General features: G+C 34.3%; 3 protein-coding genes and 1 long non-coding RNA gene across 4 annotated transcripts; 3 read left to right on the top strand and 1 right to left on the bottom strand.

The window, feature by feature from the left end:
* The first annotated feature begins 884 nt into the window (after positions 1–884).
* LOC112012951 (glutathione S-transferase T3) lies at positions 885–1,492 on the top strand. Its single transcript, XM_024045320.1, has 2 exons — positions 885–1,268; positions 1,358–1,492. The coding sequence occupies exons 1-2, from the start codon at positions 885–887 to the stop codon at positions 1,490–1,492; spliced, it is 519 nt and encodes a 172-aa protein (XP_023901088.1).
* A 3,421-nt stretch (positions 1,493–4,913) lies between these two features.
* LOC112012950 (uncharacterized) lies at positions 4,914–6,158 on the top strand. The gene has a single exon (XM_024045319.1). The coding sequence runs from the start codon at positions 4,914–4,916 to the stop codon at positions 6,156–6,158; it is 1,245 nt and encodes a 414-aa protein (XP_023901087.1).
* Positions 6,159–8,833: 2,675 nt separating this feature from the next.
* On the bottom strand, positions 8,834–9,671 carry LOC112030450 (uncharacterized). Its single transcript, XM_024063137.1, has 2 exons — positions 9,430–9,671; positions 8,834–9,359 (listed from the first exon to the last, which is right to left on the bottom strand). Exons 1-2 carry the CDS (start codon positions 9,669–9,671, stop codon positions 8,834–8,836), a joined length of 768 nt encoding a protein of 255 aa, XP_023918905.1.
* A 157-nt stretch (positions 9,672–9,828) lies between these two features.
* Positions 9,829–10,720, top strand: LOC136062394 (uncharacterized). The gene is made up of 3 exons (XR_010624154.1): positions 9,829–10,158; positions 10,296–10,408; positions 10,533–10,720. It is a non-coding gene; the product is annotated as an uncharacterized LOC136062394 (long non-coding RNA).
* The last annotated feature ends 1,601 nt before the right edge of the window (positions 10,721–12,321 follow it).

Here is a 12,321-nt window from a genome sequence, read left to right as displayed (position 1 = left end):
GCCATTTGAATGATGGGAATATGAGGTGTTTCTCCTCTTGAAAGCCCGTTTAGTAGGTGAGGAGGAAGTTTGCCTAGGATGGACTCTTGTAACAGTAGATGATTAAGAGCATCCACAGCTGGTTATGTGAACTTGATCGGCTTAAAAGTTATGAGGATGGTTTCAAACATTCTATGATTTTTCCCTAGGCAATAGGTTGTAAATATTTCAAACATCTTATTCAATTTATGGAACCATAAATGTATTTTTAAAATAAATATGTCATAGTAGAAATTTGTAGTCTAAGATTTTTGCTACAAACTTTAGGATTTTGAATCCACGGTATCCTCTCCATATTGGCTATGCATTACCACTAGGTTGTCTAAGTTCAGCCTTCCAAAAGTAGAGGGAAGTGGACATTTTTTAGAATAGTGGGTAGTTCCCTAGTTGGGTTCATAATTAAAATTGCATCTAGGTTTCAATCTAGTATAACACTATAAACCTTATCAACAATTCTTAATTACATGACTGGCCTCTTTCCAAATTTTTTTTTGCTTCTATAATAATTTTCTACTTAGTCCTTTGAGTATAGTCTGTACTTTCTTGTTCTGCTTATGCTTACACTTGTTGAAGAAAATATTATGATTAGCTTATACTGATTGTAAATATACAAATAAGAATTGATTTGAGTTTTCAGCATAATCATAATATGTGAAGGCTATGAACTCTTGTAGATTTGGTTAAGTTTGTATTTCTAATTGTAGTAATTACTTATCACAAATACTTGAACTCTTGGACTTTGTCAGTTGGCTCTAATTGACTTTATACACTAACTGTTTTAAGTTCCTTATTTAAAAGGGATGAGTACACAAGAAGAGATAACACGATGGGCTAATATCTCACAAATGGATGATGATTTTTTGGCACCACTTTTAAGTGAGTCTCAAAATACTTCAATGCCCATCCAAGAGTCTTGTCCAGAAGTTGAAATTGTCACCCCTAATCCAACAAAACATGGTGGCAACTTCAGTGTAGATGAGGACAAGCTCCTCATCTCTGCATGGCTTAACACTAGCATGGATGCCGTGAAAGGTACTGACCAAAGGATTGACAAATTTTGGAAGATAATTTGGCAATACTTTTGCGAGAACAATACTTGCGGAACCACATGTTCTGCTTCCTCCCTCCAAAGTCGATGGGGAAATATTAGTAGGGAGACAAGTAGGTTTGCTGGGTTCATGGCTAAAATTGAAGCTCGAAATCCAAGTGGTGGGACTTATGAGGACAAGGTATAAAATATATTACAATGGTGTCACAATAATAATTTTCGAATAGTTTCAAGACACTAATTATTTTATTTTATTTTTTAAAAATTTAGTTGAAAGATGCAAAGGAACTATATAAAGAGTCACCAGCAACAAACGGCAAAAAATATGCTTTTGCATTTGAACATTGTTGGGTTGAGTTGAAGAACCAACCAAAGTGGAGTATGCCTAAGGAAAGATCAAAATAGCTCCCTCAAACTCCAAGTTCAATTGATCAAGTTTGTAGCAATGATGATGACACAATGGAGGTAGAGAGACCAATTGGTAGAAAAGCCGAAAAGGCTAAGCGAAAGAGAACAGATGGTGATAAGTGTTTTGAGGATTATTTGGCCAAAAAAATGCAATATATGCAAGAAACACATGAGCAAGACAATGAGACTCTTCGCATCAAAGCGGATAGGGTTCGAGTGGATGCGCAAAGAGCTGAAATTGAAAAGGAAAGAGCTGATATTGAAAAGGAAAGGCTTCGTCTTGAAACTAGTAGGGAGACGCATAGAGTTGATATTGAAAATGAAAGGCTTCGTCTTGAAACTATTAGGGAGGAGGGAAGAATAATGACCTTGGATACAAGTGGCATGAATGTCAAAGAAAAACTTTATTTTGAAAATCTCAAGGATCAAATCCTTGCAAGACAACAATTAGGGTAAATAGTTGGGTTTGACCCAAGGAGATGATGTCTTGTCATAACTATATTTTGGTAGTAAATTATATATGGGTTGGGGTTTGGCATATGTAGATGATATTTTGTTTCAATCTTATTTTGGTAGTGGCTTATTTTAAGCGTAGGTTTGGAACATGTAGATGATGTATTGTTCCAACTTGATCAATTGGCAGTAGGTTGTGCCACTTATGTAATCACATTATTTTTGCTTATATGAAAAACTTATGTCCTTCTTATGTTTGATGATGTATTTTTGCTTATAATAAGATTAATTAACTAAGCTAGTGTTTCAATTTCTTGATTAATATTTTAGTACATGAATGAATATTGCAATTCAATGAACATTCATGTACTAAAATATTTTGATGTAGGGGATAACTATATTTTCTTTCATTTAAGAAGCAGAGTATAATAGAAATAACATACGTGTAATTGTCTATTCAAAGCTATATTAGGCTTTTTTTAATAATAAGTGCAACAACCAGGATTTTCCCACCAAAAAGTTGAAGTTGTGATATTGCTAATAATCTTGTAGAAGTTTGGTTGAAGGATCATGGAACGGTCGGTTCTAAATTTTAATTTTGGCTAGGAAATTGTTTATAAGTTTCCATTTTACTTATCAAAAAGAAAATGTTTTTGTCACAGTAACCCTTTTGTGAAACTTGAATGTATTGCTACATTTTCATTTGAGATTATATTCTGAAGGTCTCTATTGTGAAGTTTGGGTATTTTGCATATTAGGCTGTATGAATATATGTGTGAATTCAGCTGCACAATTGCTTTATTGTTATTGCTGTAAGTAACAAATAGTTCATACTTTGTAAATTATTGAACTAGCTGGCTGTGTTCACCTTTTGTGACCTTGGTTAAAATTGGTGACCCACTGACCCTAATATTGCAGTTTTCTACTAATTGCTATGCAATTTTCAGTTTGCACTAATAGTATCATAATTATTTCTATAGGATAAAGGATTTGAGGAGGCAAAGCCAATAATTGAAACTTTGAAAAGTAAAGGTGCTTCTTCAGTTGGGGCTGCAGGCTTTTGCTGGGGTGGTGAGTTTATCTCTATTAGTTCTTTTTTGCTTTCTTTGTGAGTATCTTTATACAACATTTTTTTGACAATTTTGTTCCACCCAAGAAATGCGTATACAACAAGAACTTTATCATTTGAGTGCCTGCGATTGAGTATCACACCTGCAACCATGAGACACATCTTTTGTGTTCCTAGCCTTTACGGAAACCATAGAAACATCTACTTTCAGTCCAGTCATTGGTACAGTACAAGCAAGACTAGAAATGCTTGAATATAGGTATCAGTCATGGTAGCAAAGTCAGATAAACAAAATTGTGCACAAATGTGCACACAAGCTCATACACATGGAGTGGAGTTCAAAGCCATCTACGCTTACCTAGTCTCTCACCACTCAATGCTTCCTTATCTAAGCATTGTAAACATGCTTCCAATAGAATAAGCAATCTATTGCCATTAACATCCTTTGCCAGTAAAGAGTATGTTTTCACCAACGTTTTACCATGTTGCTATAATTAAAATAGATTTCTCACAAGTACCGTTTTTGTGGATATAATTTATCAGAAGCACTAAAGCTATATAACATTTAATCACTATCATTAATATATACAAGTATCTGTCCATATTGCTTAAAATTAATGCCACAGTAAAAAGAATTAGGAAAAAAAAAACTGTCACACACGTCCATCCTGGTTTCACACACTTACCAAATAGATCACTCTGTTATGATGAATGGATTAACCTCAAGATTCAATCATGTGTCAAAAAAGTGCTATCTATAGCTGGACTGCTTTCTTTATTTCCAAAAGAACCCAAGTGGCAGACCATTACGTGACATGTGGTTCTCAACAATACCTTATTCCAAGCTAGACTGCCTTCTTTATTTCTTTTCCCTTTCCCTTGTAGCCTTTTTTTTTTTCAATGCAAATCCCTATCTGATTTGAATTGACAGAGTCACCTATCCTACACTAAGAATCATAACCTCCACAGCATGACCTTTCTTGCTAGGGGTTGAAGATGGTACTGTACCCTTAGGAAGGGCACTGAGAAACAAACTGTCAGTCAAAGAATAGACTCTCTTCTTGGTTTCCTTCACATCTAGGAGCCTTCTGCCATCTAAACATGAAACAAGTGCACCAAACACAATTAACAACCCCTGATGCATAGTAGAATATAACACAGTTTAATGGCAAGCATAACCATTAACAGGTTATATTCTAAAGAAGAAACTTTGTTGAAACATTCAACTTTGAATTGCAAGGAAAATGCTCAAGACTAAACAATAAAATTAATGCTTATTTGATACTATAGCTAGATTCATAAAAACAGATAACTTCCAAAGTTTTGTCCCAAGTTCACAACTAATTGTCTCATAGACATTAACTCAAAGCCACTTACATTAGATAAGTGAGGGACACTTTACTTGTAAGTCATCCAATAGAACTAGCCTCACTTGAAATTTAGCCTATGAAAATCATTGTTAACTAAAACAATATAATTCACAATCTATGAGGTAATAGATCCCCTGAAAAAATATATATATATATAACCTGATTCCACTGACATTATCAAATAAGATGCATGGACATTGCATTTGAATAATTTAAACCATTATGACTGAAATGATATACAAATTCTCGCCCTTCATACTATGATTTAGAGAGAAAAAATTCCAAAACATGGTCTGGCTGACTGAAATATATGCAGCTGCACATCCAATAACAGTAGGCTCATTTGGAATTCATGCTATCAAAATCCTCCTTATTTAGCAGCCAGTTGAAGTATAAACAGAAACTGATCGTCATCTTCTGCAGAAATGCCTATCTCTCAAATTCAATCTCATCTATAATGTAATCTTTGCTTGCTTTGCAATAATTGTGATAATTTCCTAATACTGTTGTCTTCAAGGTTGTTTCTATGGGTCGCTCTAAGCTTCGCAAATTGCTTCTTGACGACTCAGACGAGGATGAGATAATGAGACGAGTTCTTAAGGGTTCAACATCACAACGTAAACGTCGTCGGTATATTGAACGTGATCGTTTGGCAGGCCATAAAAGACTTTATCTCGACTACTTTGCCGACACGCCAGTATATCCTCCTAATTTATTTCGAAGGAGATTTCGGATGAGTCGGTCTCTTTTTCTCCGTATTCAATCCGCAGTGGAAACTTATGAACCTTACTTTATCCAAAAGAGAGATAATGCCCAAAGGCTCGGTTTATCTTCTCTTCAAAAGATAACAGCTGCACTTAGGATGCTTGCGTATGGAGTGGCAGCTGATTTTATGGATGAGTATGTGCGGATTGGAGAATCCACTGCAATAGAAAGTATGAAAAAATTTGTTAAAGCGGTGGTTGATATTTTCTCCAAGGAATACTTGAGGTCTCCAAACAACGAAGGCATTGCTAGACTTTTAGTCAATGGGGAAAGACGTGGATTTCCAGGGATGCTAGGGAGCATTGATTGCATGCATTGGAAATGGAAAAATTGTCCGACTGCATGGAAAGGTCAGTACTCTGGTCACATTCGTGAGCCAACCATTGTTTTGGAAGCTGTGGCATCATATGATCTTTGGATATGGCATGCATTTTTTGGGTTACCTGGGTCAAATAATGACATTAATGTATTAGAAAGATCTCCTATATTTTCTGAGCTTGAACAAGGACGTGCTCCTGCAGTTAATTACTCAATCAATGGCCATGAGTATACAATGGGATACTATCTTGCCGATGGCATATATCCGAAGTGGTCAACATTTGTTAAAACAATTCCATCTCCACGAGGACATAAGAAAAAATTATTTGCAAAAGCTCAAGAGGCGAATAGAAAGGATGTAGAGCGTGCATTTGGAGTGCTTCAAGCAAGATTCGCAATTGTGCGTGGGCCTGCAAGATTTTTCTATAGTGAAACGCTCCAAGACATCATGAAAGCATGTGTAATTCTTCATAACATGATCATTGAGGATGAGCGAAATGTAAATGAAGCGGTGGAAGAAGATTATGAGCAAATTGATGACAATCCTACTATACAACTGTCGCGGGAGAACACAAATGAATTTACAGAGTTCATTGAAACCCATCAATGTATTCGAGATCATAAAATTCATTCTCAACTCCAATTAGACCTCATTGAACATTTATGGCAATTACAAGGGGAGTTGTAGGAACTTAAGTGTGTGAGTTATGCATGTGGGGTTTTATTGTAATTTGATATATGTACAAGTCTTCTAAAGACAACATTGATAGTTATGTATGTGGATTGTATTTATATATATGTATGTGGATTATAAAAGTTGGTAGGTTGAGTACATTGATATTTGACAGATTGTATGTATATATATGCATGTGGATTATAAAAGTTGGTAGGTTTAGTACATTGATATTTGACAGGTTGTATGTATATATATGTATGTGGATTTTAAAAGTTGGTAGGTTGAGTACATTGATATTTGACAGGTTGTATGTATATATATGTATGTGGATTTTAAAAATTGGCAGGTTGAATACATTGATATTTGGCAGGTTGTATGTAGATTTTTTTTTTTTTTTTTTTCCCCCCCCCTTTTACTTTCTGGGAGGCTTATTATATCTCTCCACTTACTTATAGCACAAGGGTATTAAAAAAAAAATTATAAAGCCTCTAAAAAAGACCACTTTCTTACATCAATTTTGAATCAAAGTCAATTATTTCTACAGTTTCTTGTTGGGTAGTTTTTAGATAACAGAATCAAGCTTTCAAGAAAGGTTACGTTTTTCTACGTTAACAATTGAGAATGCAAAAGAAAGCAGTGAAATTGCTTTTAAAACATATTGATTCCCACGAGGAAAATGCTTGTTGATAAACTGACTTATAAACAATTAAACTTAGAAAGCTTAAATAGAATCAAACGTGAAAGGGATTGTTTTGTTAAAAGAAAATACATGCCCTAGCCTAACACCTTCGAGCATCGGTGGGTCAAATCACTTTCCCCAAAAAACAGCACTACTTTTGGTGCTCTTGTAACGGTTGGGAAGACACTAACTTGTTTCTTTTTGTGTTGGTATATAGCACTGGCTGGTGGTAGTGTCTCATTGAGTCACAAGACTCAACTCACAATTTTAATGTGAAGCACCAGTCCATCTACAAGTGGACTGTGTGGCTGTTTGTGCTCTCTCCATCCAATGATGGGCTATAAGTATAATTTTAATCGGTCCCCCTTTTAATGGAAAATTAGTTGGTGCTATCAGAAGATGATGACATAATGTTTATTTCTCTCACATTTATTGTAGATTCTATCATGAATTTAATTAATATGATCCATAATGAATGTAAGAGGAGGGAAATTATATCACGGTGCTCTAAAAGCATATAATAATTTCTCAATTTTTATTTTGTTAGAAAAATATGTTTTTTTAGAGAAGATTATAGAATTCTCCAATATTGCAATAAACACATACTCCCTTATCTCATATGAATGGTGGATTCTACCATAAATTTAATTAGCAAGACTCACCGTTATGTGAGATAAGAGAATATGCATTCATTATACTCCCAAAGTATTTTATAAATTCCCAATTTTGAGCCACATATGCCATCAAAAAATTGGGGTTGAAGTTTCATTATTTGTGCTATTGAAGCCTATCACAAGTTTGATTACATAGTCGACAAATAACTCCAAATCGATTTATAGCTAGCTTCTCCAAAACATTACATGGTGATTTATAAGATTATCTATGATTATTATTTAAACAATTCACACTACTCATTAAAAAAATAAAAGTACTACGTTCACAATATTTTCATAACACTTACACAATAAATCATAAGTTGTAAATTGTTATTGGTTCTAATTTGAATCTACAACTTAAATTACTTTTTTGTCCGTCTATAACAACCAATAATAACTTACCACTTAGGATTTGTTATGGAAGTTTTGTAAAAAAGCTGTAGACATAGCATTTCTTTTATAAAAAATATATTATATCCACAATATTTTCACAACAAAATTTTATGTGACAAATTATTACTGGTAGAAAAATATGTTAATAGTGGGCTCAGGTTAGAACCAATAAAAACTTATCATTTAAAATTTATTGTGAAAATATTGTAAATATAATATTTCTCTTAAAAACATCATGCTACTACTATCTCTTTACAATCTAGTCATATCATATGCCTTTCCTAGCCCCAAAAAAAAAAAATACTCCTTTTTTTTTTTTTTTTGAGAAAACATGAACTATTCATTCCAAAGAAAAAGAGCTACAACAGAGAGAGCACAAACACCAACAAGGAAAACAAAACAACAAACATCTACCCACCACCATCCTCAATGATTACGTGCTCCACAAAATCCAAGTGGTTCAGTGCATTAGTTTGGTGTGATATACGAAGCTTCTTCTGAGGATTTTCAACACTCCCATCCGAACAGGCATGCATGGCTATTTTTTTAGAACCCGAGAGCCCAACAAGATTCTGTACTTGCATATTACAGTTTTGAGGTTTCTTTCCTTGGGCTCTAGCAACTCTTTTTAAATTCCTTCTCATTGGGCTTAAAAGGGTATTGGTGGGCTCATTTTTAGGAGGGGGTTTTCTTGTAGGTTTCAGGCTGGATGATTTTTGGGCCTCAGAAAGGTGCATTTGAAAGCCCATATCAGAAGCATTGGCTTCTACTCCCTTTTCTGTCACTGAAGACTTTTGGGAAGCACGTGAGTGCACTTTTGAAGAGGGCGTTGGGCTCGAGGAACGTACCTGATCATCCTTTCTCTGGTTTTCCACTGACAGCACTACTGACTTGCTGCCTTGCCCTTGGTTTGTGTTGTTGGAGCTTGAGTGATTTGACAAAGCAATTGAGTGCCTCGTCTACTCCGCACTTAGACTTGTTGGACCAGTAGTCATTGGACTGTGCTGAACACCACTGTTTTCCTCCATTCTTTCCTCCGACCCGCCCCTGCTAGCTGCTTTTTGTTTTTCAAAAACTCCCTTAAAACCACTATTTGGTCTGATCCAGTTCTCATATTGCCTGTGACATTCGGACTTACCTTGGTACTCAGAACAATGTTTCTCATCATGACCCAAAACACCACAAATAAAGCAAAAGTTAGGAAGCCTTCCATATTTAAATGTAACCCAGTATTTCTCTCCTTCTGGATTGACTATATTTCCACCTCTTCTCAGAGGCTTATCAATGGGTACCTCCACTCGCATTCGCATGAATTTTGCTTGTTCCTCCGACCAAGATCGCCTATCAGATTGAATATACTTCCCCAATTTATTGCCGAGTTCCTTCCCTACTTCTGTCATGCTTTCAAAGGGAAGACCCCAAATTTGAATCCAAAACGGAGAGTGAGTGAACAAAATGTTGTCCACTGACAGTCCTTTTCTCCATCTGCATAGGAGTAGGAGATTGTTGTCAAAATTCCAAGGACCATTTCTCTCAACCCACTCCAATTGGTAACTTGAACTGGAAGACATTTTTTTCCACGTCTACAATCCTTAGATCCGAACCCATCTTCCAGGCAGATCTTAGAGTGGACTTGAAGGCTCGCATATTTAGATGCCCATCAGCTAAAAGTTGACCAAAAAGACTTAGCGTGCACTCATCCAAGAGGTCTGATCTAACGGTTGAAATGGAGATTTCTTCTTCCTCTTCCTTAGTGAGCTGAAGATGCTGAATCCCATCAGTGATTACTTGATCCATTTCGATGAGGGGTTTAAACCAAACCTTGTAGGCTACTTCTTCTTTTCTTTTTTTTTTTTTTTTTTTTTTTGAGAAAACATGAACTATTCATTCAAAAGAAAAAGAGCTACAACAGAGAGAGCATAAACACCAACAAGGAAAACAAAACAACAACATCTACACACCACCATCCAACTTGTAGGCTACTTAAGACCCAAAAAGAACCCGTATTTGAAAAGGGAGAGAGGACTTGTACTAAGGCAAGAGAGAGTGGCTCCTACTGAGGGAGAGAAAGAGAAGGTCACACAGAACACTTTTGGGGTTAACACTTTTGCCTTTTGGATCTCTCTTTTCCTCCTTGAGGTTATGGATTCAATCCTTAAAATTGAGGACCGGCCTGTGTCCAATAGTCCAGTTCATTAAGTACCGGATAATTGGACCAAAGTTTTGCGAAAAATTTGAGCCATCACTTTCTGGATAATTGGATTCTCTCTTTTACCTCGCTCAGGTTAGTCCTCCGCTCATTTTAATTCTTTGTTTGCCATGTTTTGCTGACATATCACATGACAGATCTTTTTGTAGTTAATGGTTTTGAGTGGAATTTTTTTTTTTTTTTTAATATTCTGGCTTTTCTCACTTAGCTAGGTATGATATGAAGCTTGGGAAGAAAGAAAATGAGTCTGAAACAGATCGTAGGTGCCTGTGCCTGTCTACGCACAAGCAGATCACATGTTGGAATGGGTGAACTTGGCAAAAAGGTACGAGAAACTTTGTGCTGTATTTATTCTATATTTCATCCTGGATTTTTTAGTAAGAATTTTTTTTTTTTTTTTTGGTGACTTTTGAAGTCTTATCTGTAGAACTTCTGCTCGTTTGTTACAGGATTTGATTGATATAAAATCAAGAGTGGAGGAGTAGGGGTTTTGAGAGAAAACCAAACAAGTAATCCTCCAAAAGTCATTAGAAAGAATAGTCCACCAAGTTCAGAGCACAAAGCAGGGGTCCAAATTGACAGCATTGAGATCGAGATGACAACAAAAAAATTTATCGACAACAATAAAATAAAATACAACAAATCCACAATTTTTTATTTTTCATTTTTGTTGAATACAATAAAATTGTTTGTTTCGTTTGAAAGTCACAGGCTCATAGCAACCATAATAGCAACCATAAATCTATACTAACTAGATAAATATCAAACAATTGTATAAATTAACGGAATATATTTTTCAAAAAAATTCATATCCAAACCTTGGACAAAATGATTCTCCTCAATCCCTCCCTTGAGATTTGTGTAAGTGCGGCAATAATCTCATTCTTACATGTTCTCGCTCACAACATATTTGTGTTCAAGATACACTTTGTGCAATTTTAAATAATGTTACACTACTCAATAACTTATTATTGAATTCATAATTTAAAAAATTAACTGTTGAATTATATATTCTATATGTTTTTAACATGCATTCTAATTTTCATGCCAAACGGATATAATTAACCATTCGATCCATAAACTCATTTTTTATGCATTATTTTAAATTACAAAAACTTAAATTTAAATAATTGATTGATGACATGATTATTGATCTCTGATCATCTTGAAATTTTGTAAGCATGGAGAATATACGAAGATAATGTAATCCAATAATTGATTTTTTAAAATAAAATTCAATAATAAGTTATTAGGTAGTGTAACATTGCTTAGAGTTACACCAGGTGTAACTTGAACCTAATCTCCATATATATATATATATATAAGGTGAATAAATAATATTTAGTAAATATTTTATTTATTTATTTATTTCTAAAACCATTAAATGTTATCACCTTAAGTCTCAAAATGAATTGAATCAACTTTGACTACATAATTGTGGGGGCCAACATATGAGGGAGAAGATATATCCAATACACCTGATACTTCTTTGTATAAAACAAATTCCCTTGAACATTGTACAAATAAGTATGAATGTTTTTTTTTTAAATGAAATATTTTGTTAAAGAAGTAATAATTTTAGAGGCTATAGAATTATATATTGTATTTACAAAAACCTCAATAGAAAAGTTTTCATTTATATGAATGTTTGGAAGGGAGTGGTAATTCCAATAACTTCAAAGAGAGTTAAGTATAATATATCCTTAGATTTTTAGGGTTTGTTTGGATTGAGGGGATAGGGGGGGGGGGGGGGGTGAGGGGAGTAGAGTAAAGTTAACTTAAAATAGGTTAATTTTGGGTCAATTCTACTCTACTATACTATACTCTCCCTCCATCCCCCTCAATCCAAACAAACTATTAATTACATTGTTATTATATTTAAAAATAAACATAATTTAGATGTAATTTCTTAGCTAATGTACTCTGAATTTAATTATCTTTGTGAGAAGATAAAACTTTTCGTACTGTATTGATTAATGCAGCCATTTAGTATCATTTAATTGAATAACATAAGATATAACATCTAAAAAATTGTATATAAGCTTGCATTTCAATAAAGTTATAGACATAATAAATTTCACATCTAAGATAACAAATCTATATATAAAATAATAGGTGAAGATGAGAGAAAATCAAACTAGAATTCCAAATTAGAGTTTCAATTTTGCGCCATGTGTCATAAATTATTTATTTTCAAAGAGTTTTATTTCTTAATTTTAGAATCAAATATGGGACCAC

Source organism: Quercus suber, unplaced genomic scaffold (genome assembly GCF_002906115.3).
Source record: "Quercus suber isolate HL8 unplaced genomic scaffold, Cork oak 2.0 scaffold_409, whole genome shotgun sequence".
In the NCBI taxonomy this organism is placed as follows: domain Eukaryota; kingdom Viridiplantae; phylum Streptophyta; class Magnoliopsida; order Fagales; family Fagaceae; genus Quercus; species Quercus suber.
The sequence above is the reverse complement of the archived record's forward strand: the minus strand, read 5'-3'. Positions and strand labels throughout refer to the sequence as shown.

Bases quoted from the DNA above. Each gene is read 5' to 3' on its own strand.
- LOC112012951 (XM_024045320.1), top strand. From the start codon at position 885: ATGGATGATGATTTTTTGGCACCACTTTTAAGTGAGTCTCAAAATACT. The intron at 1,269-1,357 runs GTATAAAATATA...TTAAAAATTTAG, and splicing joins GTGGGACTTATGAGGACAAG to TTGAAAGATGCAAAGGAACT.
- LOC112012950 (XM_024045319.1), top strand. From the start codon at position 4,914: ATGGGTCGCTCTAAGCTTCGCAAATTGCTTCTTGACGACTCAGACGAG.
- LOC112030450 (XM_024063137.1), bottom strand. From the start codon at position 9,671: ATGGATCAAGTAATCACTGATGGGATTCAGCATCTTCAGCTCACTAAG. The intron at 9,360-9,429 runs GTTACCAATTGG...ACTCCTATGCAG, and splicing joins AAAAATGTCTTCCAGTTCAA to ATGGAGAAAAGGACTGTCAG.